At 31.4% G+C, this 24,016-nt stretch overlaps 2 protein-coding genes and 1 long non-coding RNA gene across 5 annotated transcripts; 1 reads left to right on the forward strand and 2 right to left on the reverse strand.

Annotated features, from left to right (window-relative positions):
• Positions 1-429: 429 nt before the first annotated feature.
• Positions 430-5,901, reverse strand: LOC130955103 (allantoinase). Of its 2 annotated transcripts, none has more exons than XM_057881889.1 (15): positions 5,626-5,900; positions 5,223-5,325; positions 4,897-5,017; positions 4,267-4,340; positions 3,785-3,861; positions 3,602-3,638; positions 3,442-3,527; positions 3,272-3,331; positions 2,866-3,011; positions 2,455-2,581; positions 2,154-2,309; positions 1,955-2,065; positions 1,448-1,558; positions 986-1,084; positions 430-851 (listed from the first exon to the last, which is right to left on the reverse strand). In XM_057881889.1, the coding sequence occupies exons 1-15, from the start codon at positions 5,734-5,736 to the stop codon at positions 723-725; spliced, it is 1,548 nt and encodes a 515-aa protein (XP_057737872.1). In that variant the 5' UTR covers positions 5,737-5,900; the 3' UTR covers positions 430-722. The 2 variants fall into 2 exon arrangements, 1 of the variants encoding a protein (XP_057737872.1); XR_009076597.1 differs by lacking the exon at positions 430-851 and adding an exon at positions 1,656-1,723 and having other exon boundaries at positions 5,626-5,901.
• Positions 5,902-14,589: 8,688 nt separating this feature from the next.
• Positions 14,590-18,764, reverse strand: LOC130956164 (uncharacterized). The gene is made up of 7 exons (XR_009077024.1): positions 18,503-18,764; positions 18,344-18,396; positions 18,009-18,259; positions 17,731-17,839; positions 17,571-17,651; positions 16,267-16,330; positions 14,590-14,874 (listed from the first exon to the last, which is right to left on the reverse strand). It is a non-coding gene; the product is annotated as an uncharacterized LOC130956164 (long non-coding RNA).
• A 2,210-nt stretch (positions 18,765-20,974) lies between these two features.
• LOC130954355 (putative FBD-associated F-box protein At5g56440) lies at positions 20,975-23,935 on the forward strand. Of its 2 annotated transcripts, XM_057881096.1 has the most exons (5): positions 20,975-21,073; positions 21,281-22,197; positions 22,323-22,472; positions 22,564-22,862; positions 23,420-23,935. In XM_057881096.1, the coding sequence occupies exons 2-4, from the start codon at positions 21,313-21,315 to the stop codon at positions 22,840-22,842; spliced, it is 1,314 nt and encodes a 437-aa protein (XP_057737079.1). In that variant the 5' UTR covers positions 20,975-21,073; positions 21,281-21,312; the 3' UTR covers positions 22,843-22,862; positions 23,420-23,935. The 2 variants fall into 2 exon arrangements, with proteins under 2 accessions (XP_057737079.1, XP_057737078.1); XM_057881095.1 differs by lacking the exon at positions 20,975-21,073 and having other exon boundaries at positions 21,109-22,197.
• Positions 23,936-24,016: the final 81 nt, after the last annotated feature.

Genomic DNA, 24,016 nt, shown 5'->3' on the forward strand with positions numbered 1-24,016 from the left:
CTACTATGTATGCAACTGATAAGAGTGTTCTGGGTCTTTCTTCCAATGTCTTATCCTCTTATTATTATTATGTAAGCAAAATTGGTTCACCTAATTGTAGTACTTGGACTTATTGTTGACCCTACCATTAAAAAATTTCAAAAAGCTTTCTTGAATAAATTAGTGGTGTGTCACAGTGTCAATGTCATTCTATGCCATTCTAGCACCTTATCATACAGTTTTAATATTCAAACCTTTTTTGTTTGGAAGAAACATCTAGATGGTTCAAGCTCCATTCATAAATCAAATTTATCCTTTTTATTTAATAATTCAAAGTATATTCTTCCAATCAACGTTCAAGCTAGGGAAAACGTCTAGAATTGGAAGACAACTTTTTATTTCTCACAAGCTATTAACATTGACTACATAGTTATTTGATAAAATAAAGTATAACTCAACTTTACAAGTGCTATTGAATTATTGTTACTAAAATTATGTGGAAGATTACAGAAAACTAAACTTCCAAATGTTCTAACAAGAAAGGTTTTGAGAAATTTTAGTGTTCAAACATGCATGCAGCAATAATACAAACTACAACACTAATCTTAATCTATAGCTTGGAGAAGGAGAATGTCATCTCTTATTTATGACACAAGCCAAATAGCATAGCATCTTTGGAGCCCCTCTATAGCATGAATTAGGATCATGCAGGATAAATTACATTAACCAAACTTTGAACCAATTCATTTGGCTAGAATTGGAACACCGCAGGCTGCAGAAGCATGCTTCCCCTCCTTAAATACAAGGTTTCCTCTAACAAAAGTGTCCAAAACTTTTCCGGATAACCGTGTTCCCATATAAGCAGAGAGGCTCTATATATCAAAGATTAAAGCACATGGGAGTCACAAAAGCAGCATAGTTAGTATAACAAATTTAGTGTAAATATAAAACAAAAACAACAAAGTCTTATCCTATTAGGTGAAGTTGGCAAAAAACTCTGACATACAGGATGTTTAAGGAAAATGGGATAAGTGTCGTTCACATCAAACTCCACCTCTGGTTGCCACACTACAATGTCTGCATGGTATCCAACTGCAATGGCTCCCTAAAGCATCAACGGAACAAAAGTCAGATTTGAACTTGCATTTATTTGCATAGATACAGATTGGCTTGACAACATCATATGCAAACAAAGGTTTTCCAGTAAGATACCAAACAGAACTTCTCTTAGACGCTTACACAATCTGTCATGTGCTCTAATCTAATCACTCACTTCAAGAGAATAGTTCTGATATTGTTCCTATTAGAAATTAAAACTTTACAGTCAGAATGCTTTATTTATTTATTTTCCTTTGAAGTATAGATAGATCACAACTGGTTTTCTTTTACAGAGTATTCACCCCAAAACAAAAAACTACTAATTTTGCAATACCAAACTGAGCGCAGAAGGAAATTCCAATCACCTCACCTTTGATTCTATTCCTACAAATGCTGCGGGTTTCTTGCTCCACAATAACGATAATTGCTCCAGAGTCAATCCATATTTCTTTCCATATGACCATGTCACTGGAAGATCAAACTACAGGTATCCCAATATAAAATCATTCAGTCTATAGGCCAGTAGTATTAGTTACATATTTGCAAGACATCAGCTTCAACTGAAAAAAGGAACTAACATATGATTTTCTGATTAAAATCTTGGTTAATTCCACCAAAATGGCCCTTAGGACTAGTAAAACTGCACCTGGTAGTCATGAGTTACACCATTTGTTATTTCAATAAATAAGCATTCCTATATATTTATTCTTATTTACTATTGCCATGATTAAACAAAATGACAAAATGCCATCAAACTCCCCCAGATATTCTTTTTTAATATTACCATGGTTAAACAATTGTGTGCATTCATCTATCTGTTTGTAGACTTCTAACGTTTTATTGTATTGCAATGAGAACATATTTTAACTCATCTAACCTGCAAACCTGAAATGCCACCCCAAGCCCTCAAGAAGTCACCCTCCTCAAGAAGCTTGAGTTCTGGCACAGTAGGTGAATGATCAGAAGTCAAAAAATCAATGTGCCCTTCCTGAAATGAAGAATAGAACTTGTAAAACTGAAGTGTTTGAAGATGATTAAAGTAAGACAATACTTGGTACTGTGGTGTACAAGCATACCAGTACAGCCTCCCGCAGTTTCTCTCTGTTGTGTGCATCTCGAATGGGTGGGGAACACTTAAAACGAGTATCTCCATCCGGTATCTCTTCAGATGAGAAAGCTAAGTAATGGGAGCATGTCTCAACACTTATGCTGTCACCTCGACGTTTTGCTTCCTGTAAAATATAAATGCATGAATAGCACTCTCATGAAGGGAAAAGTTTGCTAAAGTTTTTGAAATAGGAAAAGCAGAGTAATGACAAAAAAATTTCAAAAGAAGACAATATTTTAAATGTTAAAAAGGAACATATGATATAATACCTTAATCATATCTAGGGAAAGACTGGAATCAGACAAGTGGACAATGTGAACATGCGCTCCTTCTAAAGGACCTCCGACTATAGTGTCCTTCGTAACACCCACAAGTTCTTTAATAGCAGCCTGCTCCCTGGTCAAGCAAAAGAAGATGTTTGGATTTCATATCAGGAAAACATAATGGATGTTTGATACAAATTAGTTTTTCATAGAATATTCACATAATTTAACAGCCACTTCCCTTTATACAATGAGTATAGCTAATCATGTCATGGGAAACTCAGACAGGTTTAAGCTAGACTAACAAGTTCATGTTAATACAGAAAGAAAAAGCATAATATCATTTATCTTGACGGAGCCTATTAGTGCAATAGGATGGTTGTTACTCAAAGAACGAAGATATATATAATGTCTTACCATGAAGGGGGCCTAGTGTTGAGATAGGTCAAATAAACTCGAGGGTCTCTATTATCTTTGAGTTCCGAATGACTTTCGGAATCTAGTTGAATCTCAGCATGCACAATTAAAGGTCTTTTATATTTTGCCAACACAGTTAGTCCCTCCTTAAAAAGAAATAAATAAATAAATTGAACAATAAGAAATAAAAAATGTCTATTTCGTGTAAATAAGTAATATTTTGCCTAACTAGCAAGTGCTTTATGAATCAAAGTTAATGCAAGAATAGCACAGTATATCAAGCAAAACAAAAATCCCATGTCATATTAATACGATTTTTGAAATGACATGTAAGGAAATATGCAGAAGTACAAGGAACTGATGAAGAAAAAGAAAATCTGACTATCAATTCATAAGAGGAATTTACCTTGATGTGATCAATAGTAGTCATAGGAAAGTCATTAATTCCTGAAGGACACATAAAAGACTACAAACAAAAAAACAAAACAGGAGTCAGAGAGAAACACAACAGACTCTACCAATATGTCCTGAAGGGTTAATTAGTATTTCATGCTGCACAAGTTTTCAAAAGGCTACCTTTACACCAAGAACACCAGCACTTAAGAGGCCATCAAGAATACTGGTATTAAGTGCATTTTCAGGGACCAGGCCTCCCCAAAACCCTGTTGCAGATTAAAATTATATATATTCAGAAGCTCAATCAACTGTATGTGAAGGTAAAATTTGCTGATCATACCCGCATCAACATGGAGTTTCTTATTTGCAGCTTCAAGCTGCGTAAAAAAGTTAAAGATCATGTTAGCAAATGAAAATTTAATTCAGTTCTACAGTCAACCATAAGTGACCTGTCAATTTTCACTTTCAGGAAATTTAAAGAAAAAAGGAAAAAAAATATATGCATCTGATCGATCATTGATACCTTAAGTTCTAGCGTTTCCTTAGACACAGTTGTAGGGTGATTGTTTAGAGGCATGTCAACCACTGTTGTCACGCCACCTGATATAGCAGAGAGTTATAATAGATCTATATAATTCATATTAACCAAACTAAAAAAGTCATCCATATCAACAACAAAACAACAATCAGGATGACCATTATGACGGAACCACTACAACAATAAACCCTTCTCCCACTAGGCGAGAACGGCTAAAATGGAACCACATTGAAGAGCGGAGAAAGTTATCAGAGTCATTTGTCATCCACTAACATCTGCTGGGGACTGATACAGCATGATATGCATATGTACATACCAAGGTATTGTTTTTCTTTGCATTTAGCTTGCAATTAGATGTTCTTAAGCAGTTTTGGAAAGAAACGGGTATTCTTCTGATATATCCAATCAAGTCCGACGTTATTCAAATAGAAAATCTGTAGACCAAGAGAAGAAGAATATATGCATACCAGCAGCAGCAGCTCTAGTACCAGTAACAAATCCCTCCCATTCAGTTCTCCCAGGTTCATCAAGATGTACATGCCTGCCATGGCAAATAATTTATATGGTGAAAGAAAGAGAAAAGTTTCTTTCTATCAGGAAATCATTCCTCTTTTTCACTTTCAGTTCCTATGTATAATCTTCTTGTCAAATATGATAATCTTATCATGCCTCGTGTGCATAATCTAATTATTCACAATGAACTTTAATCAAAATGAACCCTTTGAGATACATGAGACAAGTCTCAAGCAAGCAAAATCTATTAAAACCCATTCCCCATGTCATTTTTAGCTAAATTTTTTTATCATGTTTTCAAAAGAAGCAACTGGAGAAGTGAGAATACATGGCAAGATATATAGCCTAACTCATTTGTGTTCCACAGACAGATCTACCGCTCTACATTGCAAATAACAAACTTCAATTTTCAATAGTCAGTCTGTGTACATTGGCCTGTTTTCAGGAACATTTCAATTTCCCGCATATCCAGGGTTGGTATCACTTTTCACTATTGACGATTGAGTTAAATAATTGAACATCATATATAGAACAGGGATTTTAAAAAATACTAAACAACAGAGGAAGATGATTGCACATCTTACACATCGATCAAGCCGGGCATGACAACAGCCTCTCCATAATCAATAACCTCGTCTTGCCTAGAATTCCCCTGCTTACCATATCCTTCAACAACAGCTACAATCTTCCCTTCATTTATCTCCACTGTTTATTTTCACAACTAAAATCAATCAACACATGTATACAGTGATATCTAGATTTTTTTTTTATACACGAGGATAATATGATGTTAGGAGATTTTTTAATTATAGATTTGATCTTTTCAGAGAACTTAACTTTACAGAAAAACCTTTACAACCCACAAGTTAAACTGAAAAGAAAGTAATGATAAAAAGAATAAAGAATAGACCTGAGCCAGAAATGAAGCCTTGTGGGGTCAGAATGCGCTTGCTGGATATCCAATAGTGTCGAAAGGGAAGAAGGCTGCACTCATTATCATTATCAACTGGTAACTGTCCCACAACAACAAACACACATCATTCAAACTGTTACAACATCCTCTTCCATTTTCAGACCTTCACACCATGACATTCAAAACTCAAAACATGAAACACATAAAACACTAATTTTCTACAAGTCCAATACTTCAAAAGTTCTTGCCAGAGTAGGTACTTTTTTCAAACATGTATGCTGCATAACTCTCAAGTAACAATTCAGTTAAAAGATTAATGATTCTGTTCAGAGATAATCATGAATCTTAAAATACATAAATAAATAAGCAATTTTTAATAGAAATTGAGGGAATAGTGAACCTTTATAAGAGGAGAAAATTGAGCCTTGTAGGAATCCTGCAAATAGAAGAATGCGACGAAGGCAACAAGCAGTGCAAAAAGGGGTAACACTCTCCACACAAAATTATCCATTTCTGATTCACACTCTTAACTTTTGATTATTCCTTCAAACTATATATAATACTCACATACCTACTTCACTAATCACTAATCACCATATAATTTTTGTTTCTAAGTCAAATGACATGAAATTAAGCAATGTTTTCAATTGATGAATTTGACCAGCTGGTTCAACTAAAATTGATGTAGTTTCGTCAACTTATATATATATATATATATATATATATGGGATGGAAAATTTTGAAGGAGAATATTAGTAAAATTGGGTTAATCTATCGGCAAAATGTTCTCAAAATTGTTAGCATAAAACTGAATAATTTGAAAATACAATTAAAAATAATAAATATTATATTTTTTATAAATAATAAAAAAAATTATATTTAATAAATAATTTATTCATTAAATTTAATTTTTTTAAATATTTAAAAAATTTAAAATAAAATTTAATTTTTAAATTTTTTATTTTTTAAAAAATACCTCCTTCACAATCTTAACAAAAAATTACCAAAATTTTAATAATAAAAATATTTTATTTTTTAATTATAATTATAAAAATTTATATTTAACTTTGTTCTCTAAATTTATTTTTTAAATATATATTTAATATCTAATTCTTTTTATTATTTTTTAAATCTTTCATAACTTAGTTGTCTAGGATCTTTTGGAATTCATTGTAGTAATTTACTTCAATAAAATCTCAGAAACCATGTGCTAATGAGTGATGACATAGATCAACGGTACAATAATAATACGAAGTCGACGTGAGCATTTCAGTAATTCCACCAAGAAATCTTGTTTCAGTCCAATATGTTAAAAATTAATTTGTGATGATTTTAAATTTTAGGATAATTTACTTAAATAAAATAAAAAGATATCTTTATTCAAATACAACAATTATAATTCATTTACTTGCGTGTCTTGTTTTGTTATTATATAAATTGTGGTAAGTTATCACGTTTTAAATTTTATACATAAATCGTAACAAATAAGCACAGTTTATGAAAGAGACAAAATGAATATAAACCGTAAAAAGTAATATTTGAACAATGTAAATAAAAATCGTGCTAGATTGTCACGGTTTACTAGTAAGCTCTTTGATCGTAAAACCCATTAAAACGGTTTATGCTTTTAGGTATATAAAACATAATCCGCCTTAAGTCGTAACGGATTTCATATATGGTGGGCCAAAATTTTTGAAACTCTGAGAGTTTGAGAGAAAATCCGGAAAATCCTCTGGGGTGATGGAGTCATGGAAGACGAAGCTTGCATGTACCGATTAAATGGCGCACGTGGCTGAAAACATCGATCAAGAGGTTAGTTATACTACTTTCATTATATCAATATTTTTACATTGGATGCTTGATATGTGTAAAAGTTTTGTGCATTTTATATATCTTCCTTAGTTATAATATCTTTACCTTAAAAAATAAAAGACTACATGTTTATTAGCGTTATCTTTAAGAATGTAAAATGAAAGTAAATAAAAGAGGGGATCTATTAGCACTTTTATTATGCTGATTTGTTTGTCTATTATTATTGTTGTTGTTGTTGTTAGAGAAAATAGGAAACCAATATAAGAAATAAAAAATGTCGTGTTTCAGTTATGGATAAATAATATATATGCTCAAGTTGTATGTTTATACTAATTTTTTTAAATTATATTTATTCTTATTAATATTGCAAGTATAATGAGGAATACATGATATATGTGAACCACTTTATTTTATGTTTTGATGTGTGGCAAATTAGTTTTGTCGTTAATGAATCGTAAATTTTTAAGTTTTTTTGAGTGTCGAAATAATTTCTTATTCACATGTTGCAACCTACTAGGGTTATTACTTGTGTTAGGAGACAACAGAATATGCACCTCTACACGAAAGGATTATACCGTATATGAAAACCGCGGGCTTGTATCACTTGGCTAGGCTGAACAGTCAGTAGTTCTGGGTTGATAAGCCTCTACTTAGCGCATTCGTTGAGAGGTGGCGCCTTGAGACCCACACCTTTCATATGCCGTTGGGGGAGTGCATTATCACTCTGCAAGATGTGGCATATCAGTTGGGTTTGCCCATCGATGAGGAGGCCGTTAGTGGGTGCCTGACTGACTTTGAGAATCTGATGGACAACGAAAGACCAGCATGGGAGTGGTTTCGGAAATTGTTTGGCGAGTTACCGCCACCGAATAAAGTCAAGCAGATGACGGTTCACTTCACATGGTTCCATGAGAGGTTTCGGGTTCTCCCAGCAGATGTGGGTGAGGAGACCGTGCGTATATACGTGTGTGCTTATATTATGATGTTGTTGTCGTCTCAACTATTTGCGGACAAGAACGTGAACCGGGTTCACCTTCGTTGGTTGCCATATTTGGCATCAATGGACGAGTTAGGAAGATATAGCTAGGCTCAGCTGCACTGGCCTGGTTGTATAGATGTTTGTGTCGTGGGACAAACAGAAACGTTGTTAACTTGGCCGGACCACTATATTTGTGCTATTGCCTTCTGTTTTTCCATCCAAACCTTTCTGTAACTAGACCTGAATCCATAATCGGATTTCGTTGCTTCTTGCAATACCTTTACCATTACCGCAGCATCCGCCATAACCAACGGATAAATCCTCGCACAGATAACGTGGTAATCAAGCTGCCGATGATCACTGAAAATGAAGGTGGCCAAACAAGTGTGCAGACCGTTGTACCTCCTAACCTCCCAAGTGCCCTTTCGTGCACGAAGCGATATGCGAATCAACCAACTACAACGCTTGCCAAACTCCTTGCATTTTTCATTATACTTCAGATGATCCGACTCTAAGACTCTGTACTCAACACCTCGACGGATGCTATAGTCCTTCACACTCAAAACAGCTTCATCTTTATTCTGAAATGATTGTTCAATCTGAAACTCTGTAGAAGAACCCTCAATAGTAGCACCTCCGTTTGCCTGTTTCCCCAAAGCCTCCAAGTTTAGAGTGGAGAAGTGCGGAGGGTAATGCTGTATGCCAGAACTTAAAGGGTTATGCTGTGTTGTGGATTGGCACCTTTATCATCATCGCTGTCCCCAATTATATCTACAGGCTCCTAGTCTGAGTCATCGTCCCGCATTGCATTCTCAACTCAATCAGGTTCTCCGAACCCTTGAACATCGTGAATAATGCCACGACCAGTATCCACCTCATATGTCTACTGCTGGACCCCACGATTCTCGAACGGTACAAAAGCAACTGCCTCGTACGATCTAAATCAGCCGCAACCTGCGGAACAGTTGGTGCGGCCGCAGGCATTGAACTTGACGCACCGCCCAAGGCAGTCGAGCTATGAATCGGAGCTGATACCCCAAAACTATCGACACTAACCTCCAACTTTGCATACAGCTCATGTATTCTGACCTCTGGAAAACTCCTAACATAATGAAATAGAACCTCAATATCTTCCTCGGCCGCTATCACAAACGTATCATACTTAACACCAGTCGACACAACTGCGATGGGAATCTTATAGAATAGCTTCTTCACCCACTTGCTCCCAAATACCCCAAACTTCTGCAAGATGTTGTTCTTTACATCTGATAAAGTATTTGATGAACTGATAAATACACTCAACGGTTCTCTATTAGTGAACTTCACACCGTATTTTTTGCTTCTTTGAATTTTTCCAGAGCAATGTACTAAGACAAAAAAACTCTCTTCCTCACTTGCCATTGTGAAAATGCTCCTCTTCAACAGCTTGATTCTCACTCATATATATAAATTTTTTCTCTTCATTAACCGTGACAAGTAACAAAGATTTTTGCATTTAAATATTCCTTCATAAACCGTGACAAGTAACAAGGTTTTATGTTAAAAAACGTCTGCTTCTTAAACCACTATGACTTACTACGTTTTATGATCAAAGTTCTCTCTTCATAAACCGTGCTTACTTAGCGACAGTTTATGTGTAAAATTTAAAATGTGGTAACTTACCACGGTATACATAAAAAAGAATCAGGACACGAAAATTAAGGAATTGCAATTGTTGCATTTGAGTAAAAATTTCTCCCGATCATTATAGTTAGGTAAATTGCCTTAAATTTTATTTAAGAATCTATCATTGATTAATAAATTATTACATACTATTCTATTTCTTCACCTAATTGTCAAAAATAAAATTAAAAAAAAAACACTCAAATTTATTGACAACAAAATTAAGACTAGACATTTATTTTTAATATTTTTAAAATTTTTGAAAATTAATTTGGGATTAATCTCTTGATCGTTTTAAAACTTGTAAAAATTTATTTATAGCATGTATATTAAAAATTTAATTATACTATTGTACATTAAAATCAGCTATTACTTATTTATATAAAATACATATTAAAATATATTTTAATAATACAGAACATATATTTAAAATGAATCATGTTAGATGAAAATGACTACAGATAAAGGAGATGTCATTGTCGTCGCTGGAGCTCGTTGTCGTTATTGATGGGCTTGTCCAAAATTACTGTAAAATAAGATATTGTTGGTTTGTCGGCTTGATGATTCCTTTTTGAAAGGATAAGTCTAAGAGCATCTTCAACGCATCAATTTTTCAAGGTTCCATTTCCTTTTTTTTTGACACAATAGAGTCCCAAGTGTTGGAGAGAAAGAGAATAGCGTCCCTGCTCATGGATTAAGGAAGAAGAGTTCTTCTTCAAAAGGACTTGTGATTTGCAAATGATAACTTACCATGTGACAAGTTATCTTTAAAAAAATAATTATATTAAATTATAATTAATTAAATAATTAAATAATAATTAATTAATTACTAATTATAACAAATTGTTATAATTAGTAATTAATTAATTATTATTTAATTATTTAATTAATTATATTTTTATTTAATTAATAAATTATATTAATTATTTAAATTATAATTAACATAAATAATTATATTTTTATTTAATTAATCATTTATATTAATTAAATATATTAATTATTTATATTAGTTATTTAAATTATAATTAATATAAATAATTATAAAAAATTAATATTAAATATTATTTATATTAAATTATAATTAATTAAATTTATTTACATAAAAAAATAAATTTAATTTTTACACATTACAAAATAATTTTTTATTGGATTATTTATTTTTATTTATAAAATTTAAAATGTTAACTACATTACAAATATTTTTTTTTGAATTTTAATATTTTTAATAGTAAATTATTTTTTAATTTATAAATTTTAATAATATTATTGTAAACAAAATAATAACTACATTAATTTTAATTATTTTAATTAATTAATTAAGTGGGACCACAATAGGGACTAAAGTTAGTTCCTTCTAATGGAGAAGAGGGAAATACTTTGAGTTCCTATTTACTATTTATGACGCAAAAGCTGATGTAGAGTTACTTTTTATGACAAGTGAGCCATAAACAGAAACTGGGATGAGTTCCCTATTGGAGATGGTCTAAGAGATTGCTAGCGAGAATAATTGAACTGAACATTGAAAGACTACTGCTTACAACTCGCTTTCTGTCTTATTTGCTGGCCTTTAAGATGACTGATACTAGGTAAAAAAAAGGATATTATAATAATAATTGTGCACCCAGAGTAGACCAAAGTAGTTTCACTCACTTTCTGCTAGCTAGCTTGCCCATGGTAAAGCCTCCTCTTGTCTCCTCTTTGTTGATCTGTTATGTCTTTATATCTCCATCTCTGATCAACAAATTTCAATTCCAGAAAGAGATCTTTTATGTAGAATATTTATTTTACGTTTTTGGTTTATGATTTTGTTTTAATTTCGGTTTATGATCTTTGCTCCTTATTTTTAAGTTTGTTCTGTTATATTTTTTGTGGATTTATTTTAGAGTTCGCCATATTTAACCGTTGTAAACTCTATCTTATTAGAGTCCGAATCCAAGTTATATTTTTTTTTCCTCTCTACTTGAACATAACTTAAACTAGCAGAAGCCCCCGCGCATACGCGCGGGTAATAGTAGTAGTGTTTGTATTGTAACCATTTTGCTTAAAATATTTAAATAATTCTGTGATGGACTTTTGTTATTTTTTATAATTATTTATTTGTTATCTCTATAATTATCTATGTAAGATATTTTGCAAAAAGTATTAATACTTAAAAAGTTATATAAATTATTGAAGTACCTCGTTAAATTTGGAAAGAAGTTAATAGCTTATTGATAAAGTTTGTACTTTTATTAAACCAAGTGAAATGTATATTAATGAGTTGTCGATTTTAGTTATAAATCGGATAAACTACATTATACTCTTAAATTGATTAATGTGGTATAATTTATAATTGATTAATATGGTATCATTTAAGGCACATCGATTTATTATACCACCTTATTAGAATTGATTATTTATGTATTTAATGCGAGAATTTTTACCGTTTAAATATTTAGAATTTCATTTTAGTACACTAACTATTATTCATATATATTTGATATTCATTGTTATGATTTATTGGTCTATAAATATGAAAAAAAATATTGTAGTTAAATCATCGAGATTAATTAATATTTTTTTAAATATTAAACATTCGATTTTGTATAAAGATGTAATGTTATACTTTTGCATTTGAAATTGAATATGCAGTAAGACAATTATTTTCACTTAGAGATAAAAATAAATAGGATATTTCACATAGATATTAAAAAATTACATTAATTTCTACTTATATATATTACATGCACCTGGCATTATAAGAACTCCGATAAAATTTATATGGAAGAACAAATTATTTTAGGCATCGAATAAAATTGAAAGCTTTAACAAAATTCAAGACAACATAGACCAATATCAAAGTGAATTTCTGTACCTTAAAAATAAAAGCAACAGTTGAGATGTATAATTACTTAATACAGTAACTGATACAACATAATCAACTAACTGATACAACATAATCAACATTTGTTCTACTTAAGCATATATAATTGCCTAATCTATTAAATAACACAAATCAACATTCAAGCAAATGCTAATATCCTTACACACACAAAGAAAACAAAAAAAGAATAAAGTGTAGTGCCTTAAAGCATAAATCATATAAATCATCGACTACTTCAGTTGTCAATGCCTCATATCTAGTGAAACAAATATTTTCTTTTAGTTCTTTGAATCAATAATTGTGCTACTTTTTTCTTCTGTAGCTTTTATAAACTGGTAGCATCTTTAGAATCTTCAAAAAAATTCTCATCCTCTCTGCTAGTCCATCAAAATGTTCTTGATGGGAAACATTATAGGAAGACTATCTGTGCCATCACATGAGCAACACAAGTTAAAAACAATGATTTTTCCTAACTCCTGACAATAGTAATTGAATATGAGCTTGTTTGATCCCTACTGCTTCTCAACTTTTGAGCTATGATACTTTTTAGTAATACCTACAAAACATTAAGAAATAATCGCAGGTTAAAAAAAAGGGTGCACCAAAAGCAAAAAAGAATTATTGATGAGATTTTATACTACTAACCCACAAATCAAACTTGTGTGCCATAATTTTACAGCCAAAGCCTAACAAAAAATGTATATAAGAAATTAAGATAGCTTTTTAACAAAAGAAAAAACAGTGTGGTGAGGGTACCAAAGCTTCTGCTCATCAATTTTCATTCTTTGTTTCAAAATCTTTTTGCTTCTTTAGCCCTGCATATTCAATAGAAGATATAAAACTCTATCACAAATATTACTCTAGCATAAAAAATACAAATTCATTGATGTTGAGGCATAGAAGAAAACTGCCAGTTAATTTGGACAATTATGCTACATAGTTTCAATCAGAGTCTTATAAGCAAACAAAGAAGCAAATTTCGACATCTGTTTTTCTTTACACATTGTCAATCCTTTTCTATATTTGGATTCTGTTTTTCCTACAAATATTAGAGACCTAAATTTAGTTGCAAGTCAATCAAAATCTCAGATCCTCCATGTTTAAAAAATGACATAAGACAAAAAGTAAAAAAATCAGCAATATAGTAATAGAAGACAATATGGAAGCTATTCAACAACAAATGTTTAGAACAAATTTTATAATTGTAGGTCAATCACAACATCAATGTCAATGTTTAAGATCAGGAGGGTTAAACCAAAAGGGGCACCAACTTATTACATATATCAAAAGACTCAAATATACTTTACAATTATTATTTTGTTAATGTGTTCAACATAGCACCCATGACATTAACCCAAACACAAACATATAGCAAGCAATTAAATATTATATTATGAAAACTGAACACAAAATATGCTATCAATTATTTTTCATGTTTTCTAATAAGTTCAACTCATCAAAGCCAAAAGACCATGAGCAAGATCAGTTTCACAATGTATATCCCCAAAGATGAACTGATATAGAAAAATAACATAAACTAAAATAACCAACAAAAGACTGTTACATCGGATATCTAAACAAACTATTCATACAACAAATAGCCACCTGCCATGACATTAAGACCCTAACCACAAACTATCATGGAGTTGCAGCCTCTAAATTATCTAATCACTACTCACCCATCCCTTGCCAGCAAACTTTATGTCCATTTTCATTATACATTCAAACAATGATGACATGATAGTAATAATAATAATAATAATAATGCATGAAACCTACTTGAGTTATTTTATATCCTAATTTACTATTAATCAAAATTTATACCTATCCCGAAGGTAGCCTGAATTGCTTGCTCAAACAAAATTGAAGTCTTTTCTAGATCATCATTAAGTTCCCACACAACCCTAGCATGTATAAGTTAAAACTAAATCATACAAATGTATAGATACAAAGATCTCAAAAAATAACAAATTAAAAGGCACACATGTTACAAAATACCTTCAATCTCGTTTAATAGAAGAGTTGATTAGATGAAAATTGAAAAACATAGCAACACATAGTAAGAATATCTATACCTGAACTATAAAAAGAAAAAGAAAATCCATAAATATACCATATGACCCAAATGCATTTTGAGTTTCAATTTTCAAATGCTTGAGATCTGTCTCCCAAACATTATACTCAACTGAACCCACACATTAGCAAGATAAAGGTTTTCACTCACTGAGAAACTTGATTCATGGGATCATCATAAGTTTGTTGAAGCTGCTCATACTCGTGCTCAAGAATCAATGAAACTTCGCCATTCATCAAGCACTTCGCCTTCAAAAACTCTGGAGGAAAAAAACACCCTACTTGTTTAGAGTGAAATTTATGCTATGATAAAATAAAAATAAAAATAAAAATACATGAGAAGGTGTTGTTTTTCAGATATCTAAATTTATAAACAAAAAAAGTCTAGTAACTTTATCCTGCAAAAGTCCAAAACTAATTTAAAGGTGCTGCAAACTTAAAGAGTTATGAGAAACTATTAGGGCAGTTAACAATTTAAACACACGGTGATGTATCTGATCCATAATTCAAATATGCAAAAAAATTCTGTCAATATCAACCACCATCCATTAACATAATTTCTAAGGTTTTAATTTTTGTCAATCATTTTCAAATAAAATAACATAACACTCAATTTACCCTTCAAATGAACACAAATAAAAAATACTAATAATAGTGATAGAAAAGATAAAGAATAAACACACACACAAATAGAAAGTTGGCACGGTTGCTGTTTGAACCTCACCCCAACTCCGCATCATCCTTTGCCAAAGGGGAGATAATGATAATAGCAATGAGACTCTCTTAATAGGTATGTTCATAACAAAGTTGAGGCACAGCAAATCAAATAAAATCAAATTAGGATTGGTTGAGAAATCATGAAACCTCATACATGTATATTATCTGCATAGCACACATACAAAACAATAAATAATTATTATTTTCTGTTATAGAAAAAAATTTTATCAGAAAGAGAAACAAAAGAGATGAGACATCCTCATATAAATACAAAAATATATTATTAAAATCTAAAGGGATAAGCCATGTACCAATGTTAGATTATCCTTTTTCATTAGTTAGGAGAAAACACTTAAGCAGATAGGAGCTTTTCATCACAGGGAAACCGACATGGTAATCCTATTAGTTCTTCTTCATAGTATTGTTCTATCTTTTTTTTCCCTTCTTTCTAAGTCAAATCCTAAAGACAGGTTTAAAAATGAATAATAATGATAATAATAATAATAATAATCTTTGCACTGCAAAAGCAAAGGAATTAAACTCCACAAATAAATTCTAAAACAAATAACACTATATTTGGTACTTTCTATCAAACAGAGATCATTTTTGGAGAGCCAAAATATCATTTCTTATCATTAACATGCTTTGCAATAAACTCCTTAGGCAAAACTTCACTATATCAAATATCAATAGAAAAAAAAAAGCAAATTAGCAAGAACCTTATCAACAGAACAAAAAAATTAAATCCGAATAGATTAGTAAAAAAACATATTAATTAATAAAAGAAAGGCCAAATGCATAATTATAATATCTACTATAATAAGAATAATAAGTTTAAATTACACTAACACATCAGCCCTCTCTACCTAAAGTAACCACTAACCAATATAACCTATTCCCTTAAAAATACTTAATACAAAAGCAAATAAACTAACCTTCAAATTCTGATGAACTTCATTTATAAAATTTTCCTTGCATTCCTTATTTGGTGAGTATAAACTGAAAGAAGAGCAAGTAATTAAACTAATCATGTGTTTAAATAGAATGCTAAATTATAGAAGTAATAACAAAAGAGCAAGCATAATAACACTTTTTTAGATTAAAGAATATTGCTGCATTGTTACTTTTATATGATTGAATTCATTTGCTTAGCTTAAGATTTTAGAACAATTTATAAACTAAAGCAGGGGAAATTAATTATAATGGATTATCACACGAAAAATGGAAATTCGGTTGCCGAAGATGTAGCAGAAAAATTACCTTAGGAGCACATTCAATCTATCACTCACCAGCTTCTAGTGTATTAATAAAATGAATGGTGAAAATGTAGAATTTTTTTGTTTTGTTACTATGATATGTGAACAAATATAGCACAGATGGTTAAGGATCTGTGTGAATATAATGCAGAGTTCAGGTTATTATGATGGTTTTCTTTCTGTATATATTGAATGAGACACCAAAAGAAAAAAAATGATGGAAATTAGGGAACATAAGAAGCTTGATGCTCTTGATACAACATCTGTTACAGCATATTATGATACAAGTAGCCAAGTACAAGCATAATTCAGAAAAGAAGCTGGCATTAATTTTTACAGTTGGATGGAATCTTTCTTCAACTGAAGTTAGAACTCAATGCAGGGGTTGGCCATATTCAGAATCTGAAAAAGCCTTGTAGTCAAACTATCTTTTAAAGCAGGGTAACAGGAATCTCCTAAATCATGGTCTCCAATACTGCCTTGTTTTCATTAGATGCATGCTGTTCTTCCGCCTTGTTTTCCATTATATAATTTTAATTTGTTCTTAGACCAATTGAATAATGAAGTGAATTAATTGATCGGACTGGTGTATTATGATCAATTAGGTCCATTTGAGAAACTGATTAGAGGGTCAAAGCTTAAAACATTGGATGGTCCTGAATATTTAAGGAAGGTTTCAGAAAATTGTGTGGCATACATGAAATCCGTAGAAACATTCGGTGATGCAGAAGATAAAGCTATTCATGAATTCAGACAAGCCTTCAAGGATCAAAACTTCCTACCAGGCTCTGCTGTCTTCTATGAACAATTCCCCAATGGAACATTAGGGGTCAGTATATATAGTATACTTAATTAATTAATTTTAATTAACCAATAGTAAACTACAGAATTATTCAAACCATACTTGTTGCTAGTATTCAAATTTAATCTAAATGAATAAAAATAAATCAATAAAACAATTAGAAGGTAGCAGAAAGACTTACATCCAATGCCTTCGACTCCAATTGCTTTCGTTTTACATTTCTAAAATAGATTCATCAAAGAATATTGCCTCCTCATCATATCTGTTGAAATCAGACATTATTCACAAATAAAAAAGAAAAATTGAAACTCTATAAAGTGATTAAGTTACCCAAAACTAACCATCTTTAGAGACCTTAAGCGATGAAGAACTTCTCAAAGCTCAAGCAACAATAGCAACGATGCCTTCGAAAACCTCATCGGCCTTCACATTACCAGGAGATCCACAACCCTAACCAAAGTTTGAAAACGCAGCAGTTATTCCACCGAAACACTAAGCAGGTAAAATCAAAAGCAAACACAGCGTCGTGCTTCGGTTAAACACGACTCCTAAGGCAAAACCCGCCGCTGCTGCTGCAGGGTCTCAGCCTCCTTTCCCACAGAAAGATTCGTTCACCAACCTCAACATGCATACCAACCAACTACAACACCGTCAAACTCGCAGACCTTTCCCTTTGCCCTCTTCTTCAACTAACGCCTTTTCCAGTCTTCCATTTCCAGTCTTCCTTTGTCCTTTAACTTTTCTACTCACAATTCTTCCTTGTTAGCCTTCAACTCCTGCACATCCAACGGGGTATGAAGGAATGTCGCCAGGGGTGCAGCGACAGCGACTTCAGCATCACCACGATTTCTGCCCTCATCTCCATCATATCTGAACCCACAAAAAGAATATTAATAATGCTAATAATAAATCCCTTAAAAGCTAAACTGAAACAAAAATTGTGAGTGAAAAGACCTTGAGGAGCATCGTCGGTGTGGTAGAGGCGCTTGAGGATGTCATTTTGAACTCTGATTTCAAATGAAAAAATTGCTCTCAAAATTTGGTATTCAAATCCTGATTTGAAAGGAAAAGATCGCGCTCAAATTGCTGCAGAAGAGAGTTCTACTTCATTACCTGAGGGACAATGAGTTCTCAATCCATTGTTTACTCTAATCATCCAATCAGAATCTATCATTTTCGTTTTTTTTCCCTAAATGGTGGTTTTGGGATTGCTGCCGGATTAACTTTCTTCAACCCATTGGACAAAAATCTTCTCTGATAACCTTCCACCAGGTAAAAAGGTTTTGGCTTTTTGGTGAAGATCGAAACACGAAAGAAAGAAAAGGTTAAGGAGCAAAACACAAAAGAAAGGAAAAGTTTGGGAGACACCTGTCACTCTCTCAGAAACCATTTAACAGTGTTAAATAGTGTGTAGATTTACTATTTGGCTAGTTAACTATTATATATTAATAGATTATTGAAGTAGTTGATGTTGATGTCATTATGGCAGGTGAGTAGTAGAAAAGAGAAAAAATAATTAAAATGATGACAATAAAAAATTATAAAAATTTAGAATTTAAAAAAGATAAGATATGAATAAAGTTGAAGTTAAAAATAAAAGTACAGATAATTTGAATATTTTTTAAAAAATTATCAAAAATCAATAATTTTTTGGGTACAAATTAGTTTTTTTTTATAAATACTTTTATTAGTATTTATAAAATTCATATGTGCATTGATTATTTTATCTTTTTAGTTAATAAAAAATATAAAAATATTCTTTATCTTTTAAAATATAAATTATTTAAATATTTTAATCCAAAATATACAAAAATAAATAAATTCACCAAAAATATTTAAATTAAATATTTTATATTTTAAAAATTTAAAATATATTTTTATATTTTTAATTAATCAATAATTTATTTATTTTTTTAATTAAAAGACCAAAGTCTCTACAAATTAAATTAAACTCTTTTTGCTACCCTAAATGCCCTTATCCGGAGTCCCAAACCGATGGTACGGTAGCCGTGTTTGGGATTTGAATTACGGAATTTTCCTATAATAAATTGAATATATTATAATTAAAAATTTAAATATATTAATAAAATAATAATGTGACATTACGTTATATAATTTGAATAAATTTTAAAAAGTAGATTCAAAGGTTAATTTAATTCACATATTTATTAAAAATAAAATTTAATTAAATTTAAATTATATAATTTTATTCGATTTTTTATTTAAATTAAATCGGCTTGAATATGAGAGATTGAAATCCTAATTATAATAAAAATAACAAATACATACTTAAATATTAACTTTATTCAAAAATATTCTCTAAAGATAAGGCTCAAAGTCATTTTTGTTCACTAAAAAATACAGAACAAAGTGTAATAAAAGACAATAAAATTGATAAAAAAAAATTAGTGATTCATACATAATAGTATTTGAGAGAAACAACTATTAAAAAAAATCAATTTCCTCAGTTCAAAGTTTAATTCAAAAGATAAGAAAGAATTCCCAACAAAAGAAAAAAAAAAGACTATGCTGTAAAGATTTTTTTTTGAAATATTGGATTATTAATGTTTTTTTTTTTAATTGTGGACTGTTGCGTGTTTATTTGAAATGTGAAAGGTAGAGAAATTGAACTGTCCAAACATTCTGATTTTTGTATTTAGATCATCTGATTTATATTTAAAATAAATTTATGTATCTCTCACTGTTTTAAAAAACACAAAAAATTATAATATTAAGAGATATCATTCAATTCATTTTTATGTAAAAAAATTAATCATAAATTAGTGTTGGTAATATATAAATTATTAAAACAAATTTTTTAACGATCATAGATTTTTAAAATGTTGAATGTATGAAATTGATAATAATTTATATTATTAATTATTTAGTATTATATCAATAATTTATTTTATATGTGTATATTATTTTAATATCTAATAAATTAAAAATATATTAAAAAATATACTATACCAGCTTTATTATCAAATACAAAAAAATTATTTTAATTTAATATAATAGAATAATAGAGGATAGATTTTAAAACTCTTAATCACTGAAACTAAACAAAAACGACAACAACAAAACGTTAATTGATAAATGATAGGATTAGAACATTACTCGACCATACTTTCAAATTTTTTTAAAAAATTGATTTTTCTTAAAAATTAAAACTAAGATTATTAACGTTTTCATAAATGTGCATAATTAATTAATTATAAAATAATTTTTAGTAGAGAAGGAAGAAGATTGAAAATAATGATAACTAATTTTTGTAAAAATATGTATATTGATTTTCCGTGATATTTTTATTTTTTATTTTTTTAAAAAAAATGTTCACTTGTTCTCACCCAATTTTATAAGATTTGGATACTCTAAAATTTGAATTTCACTTTAGAGAGTAAAGTGTGATTTTCTATCTTTGAATAGTTTTTTTTCGTATTTATTCTTGGTTCTACTTATAAAATTAATAGTGAAAGATCACACTTTACTCTCTTTCTCTAAAGTAAAATTCAAATTTTAGAGTATCCAAATCCAATTTTATATATAGAATGTTCCTCTCTTTAGTTTTCCTTACCCTCTTTTTTATCGTTCTTATTTAAAATCTAAATACAGCTGCCGCCACTGCCGTCAAAACTCACAACCACGGCCCCACCGCTCTCCAGCCGGCAAATCACGGCACCGCTCGTACACCTCTTCTTTCTCTGAAATTCATTTTGTATTTTTGTTCATATTTGATTCATATCTTCTTTCAGTTTCCTTTTTTTTTATTTATTTATCTGATCATTGTTAGAATCTTAGTCCTCAAGCGGAACCAACCAAAAGTTAAATTGATTCCTTCGTTTCCCTAAATTGAAACCCTATCCCTAAGTCTAATTGTAACCCTTTCTCCAGATACAAAATTGACAAAAGGCGAATCCATCAACATGGATAGGATCAGTTACTTACCGGACACTATCCTTTGCAACATTCTCTCATACCTCCCAACAAAACAAGCTGTATCCACCAGCATCCTCTGTCGCAGGTGGCGCCATGTTTGGAAGGATCTCCAAGACCTTGACATAGATGATAGACCCTTTTGGTCCTCTGGGGAAGCCAGATTTGATTTTTTTGTCAATGCTATTCTAGGTCAGCGCAATGCAGATTCGTATCCCATCGAAAAGTTCCGCCTCACTTGCGAAAAATTTGAAGAGGATTCCATCTCAACATGGCTTAATGCCGTCATTGGCCCCCATCTTCAGGAACTATATCTAAGCCTTAAAGTAAATGTAATGTTTGGAATCAAGTTGCCTAAAGCCATATTCACTTGTACATCACTTAAGTCCCTTGTTTTGAAAGGTGATATTTCATTGTATTATGGTCCGGAGTTTCCAGATGTATATCTGCCATCCCTCAAGAACCTAGAGTTGAATATTGCCCGTGTGGACAACAAGTTTTTATCTGGCTGTCCTGTTCTTGAAAATCTTAAGCTCATTCTACAGGACATGACCCCAAAAGGTTTTGTTTATATACCTACAATTCAGATGCCCCAGACATTGAAGAGTTTAACCTTTGAAGATTACTCTATCGTGTGTGATGAGATTAACCATCGTGTGATAGACACACCATCTCTTGAATACCTCCATGTGAAAATAGTGACGCCGGTGTTTTCTGAGCTACAGATTTCGGTTGGCCATTTTCCCAACATGGTGGAGGCACATGTTGATATTCGTGAAGAACACAAACTTGTTGAACATGTCTGTTGGGTGCCCATGCTTCTCCAGGCACTTCGTGAAACAAAGTTGTTGGCATTGAAACCTTACACAACACGGGTAACATGCTTATTATAATCCCATGATTCCTCAAGCTTAATGTTTGATATAACTCGATAATTTGAATTTATAACTATAATTTTGAATTAGGAATTATATTCAATATCTAGTTATCTTCTACACAGTGCTTATTTAGTGCTCCAGCTTTCAAGTTTCCAGAATTTAACCGTTTGCTCAATCTAGAGCTTGATATTCCATTTTTCAACACAAACTTCCTGCTAAACTTCCTTCACAGCTGTCATGTACTTGAAGCTCTCGTAATTCGTATTTGTGAGGTATGAATGCATTTCAAGTTAAATCTAGTGTCTCTATTTACTTTTTGTTGTTTGCCTGAGTCTAATGAGAAGTGTTGTTTTTTGTTATCAGGAAGTCTATGTCCACACCATGGACTATAATGGACCAACACCACCAACCATGGTTCCCAGTTGTGTGACATCACATCTCAAGAGTTTTGAGTTTAGAGAATATCAAAGCGCTGCAGATGAATATGAATTTATTGCATATCTTTTACAAGGAGGACTTGTTTTGAAGACAGTGACAATTCATCTTAAATCTGGTTTCGACCGAGAGACAAAGTACAATATTTTCAAGGATTTATCTGCTATACCGAGGGGTTCTAGAATATGTCAGCTAAATTTTCATTGATCAAAATGCCATTTAACATGGTATGAACTCACTATCTCTATTGTTATCATCTGTTCATTGATCAAAACTGTTGACAAGATATCATCTTGGAGTCTTAGAGTTTTATATTATTAAAATTGCACAACATTGAGTCAATTTTAGGGCCAGTGTTCCACCTAAATTCTTGAAATATTTGTCGATGCTTGTGAATACTTCTTACCGAATATCATGCTTATGAATAAATTTGTCTGGTCCCCTGTTCCTTGAGAAATAATGAAATATGCACTTGAACATTATCGGTGGTTTGGATTTGCTAACTTTGATATTGACAATGACAAGTATTTTCAATTCTTTGTTTCATGCATAATTTTTTTTAGGTCCCTCAACCTTGGAAATTTATATATGCCGTTTAATGCTATGATTTGCATAAGCTCTTGAATATATCGATTTATGATGCAGTATGATGGCATCTCTACTCTTTGGGAAACCTGCCAAACGTTTGCTTGTTTTATGGTTATGTTCACAATACATGTGAGCTGCTATTTAACCTTGTTGCTAGATTAAACCACTCTATACTCACCAGCGTCCTGTCTCGCAGGTGGCGCTGCCTCTGGAAGGAACTCCCGGTCTTGGACTTTGACAATGATAAGCATGGAGGGGATCATCGCTTTCCTGCTTTCGTCGATGCTGTTCTAGCTCAACGCACTGCTCTCCACATCCAGAAGTTCTGCCTCACCTAAGGATAAAGAATTTTATATTACAATTGACTAGGCTTTTGTTGCCTTTGTAATGGAGATATTTCTGATATGATTTGAGGGCCATTTTAAAATTTTAATTGCCTGGGTAGCAGCCCTTTTGCTTTAGTGGAAATGTTCGAAGACTCTAGTCTTGAGTGATTGCTTTGCAATGTCATCATGTTTTTGATGCTTGAAGAATGTTGTCTGCATATATGCTTTAATTTCAGTGCGGAGATGTTATTTGTCACTCCATGTCTACTGCTGACCAATATCAGCTAGGTACGTTCATATATATATATACTACTAATAATTGTACAAAGCTCTAAGCTGGTTGCTATATACAAAGTGATTAACGATGTTACAAGGATAACTATAGTTGTTTGTTTTGACCAAAATGATAGTTAAGTGCTTAAATTTGATTTACTTCTGTTGACCTATTCGATATCGTAATTACAATT

Source organism: Arachis stenosperma, chromosome 10 (assembly GCF_014773155.1).
Source record: "Arachis stenosperma cultivar V10309 chromosome 10, arast.V10309.gnm1.PFL2, whole genome shotgun sequence".
Classification (NCBI taxonomy): domain Eukaryota; kingdom Viridiplantae; phylum Streptophyta; class Magnoliopsida; order Fabales; family Fabaceae; genus Arachis; species Arachis stenosperma.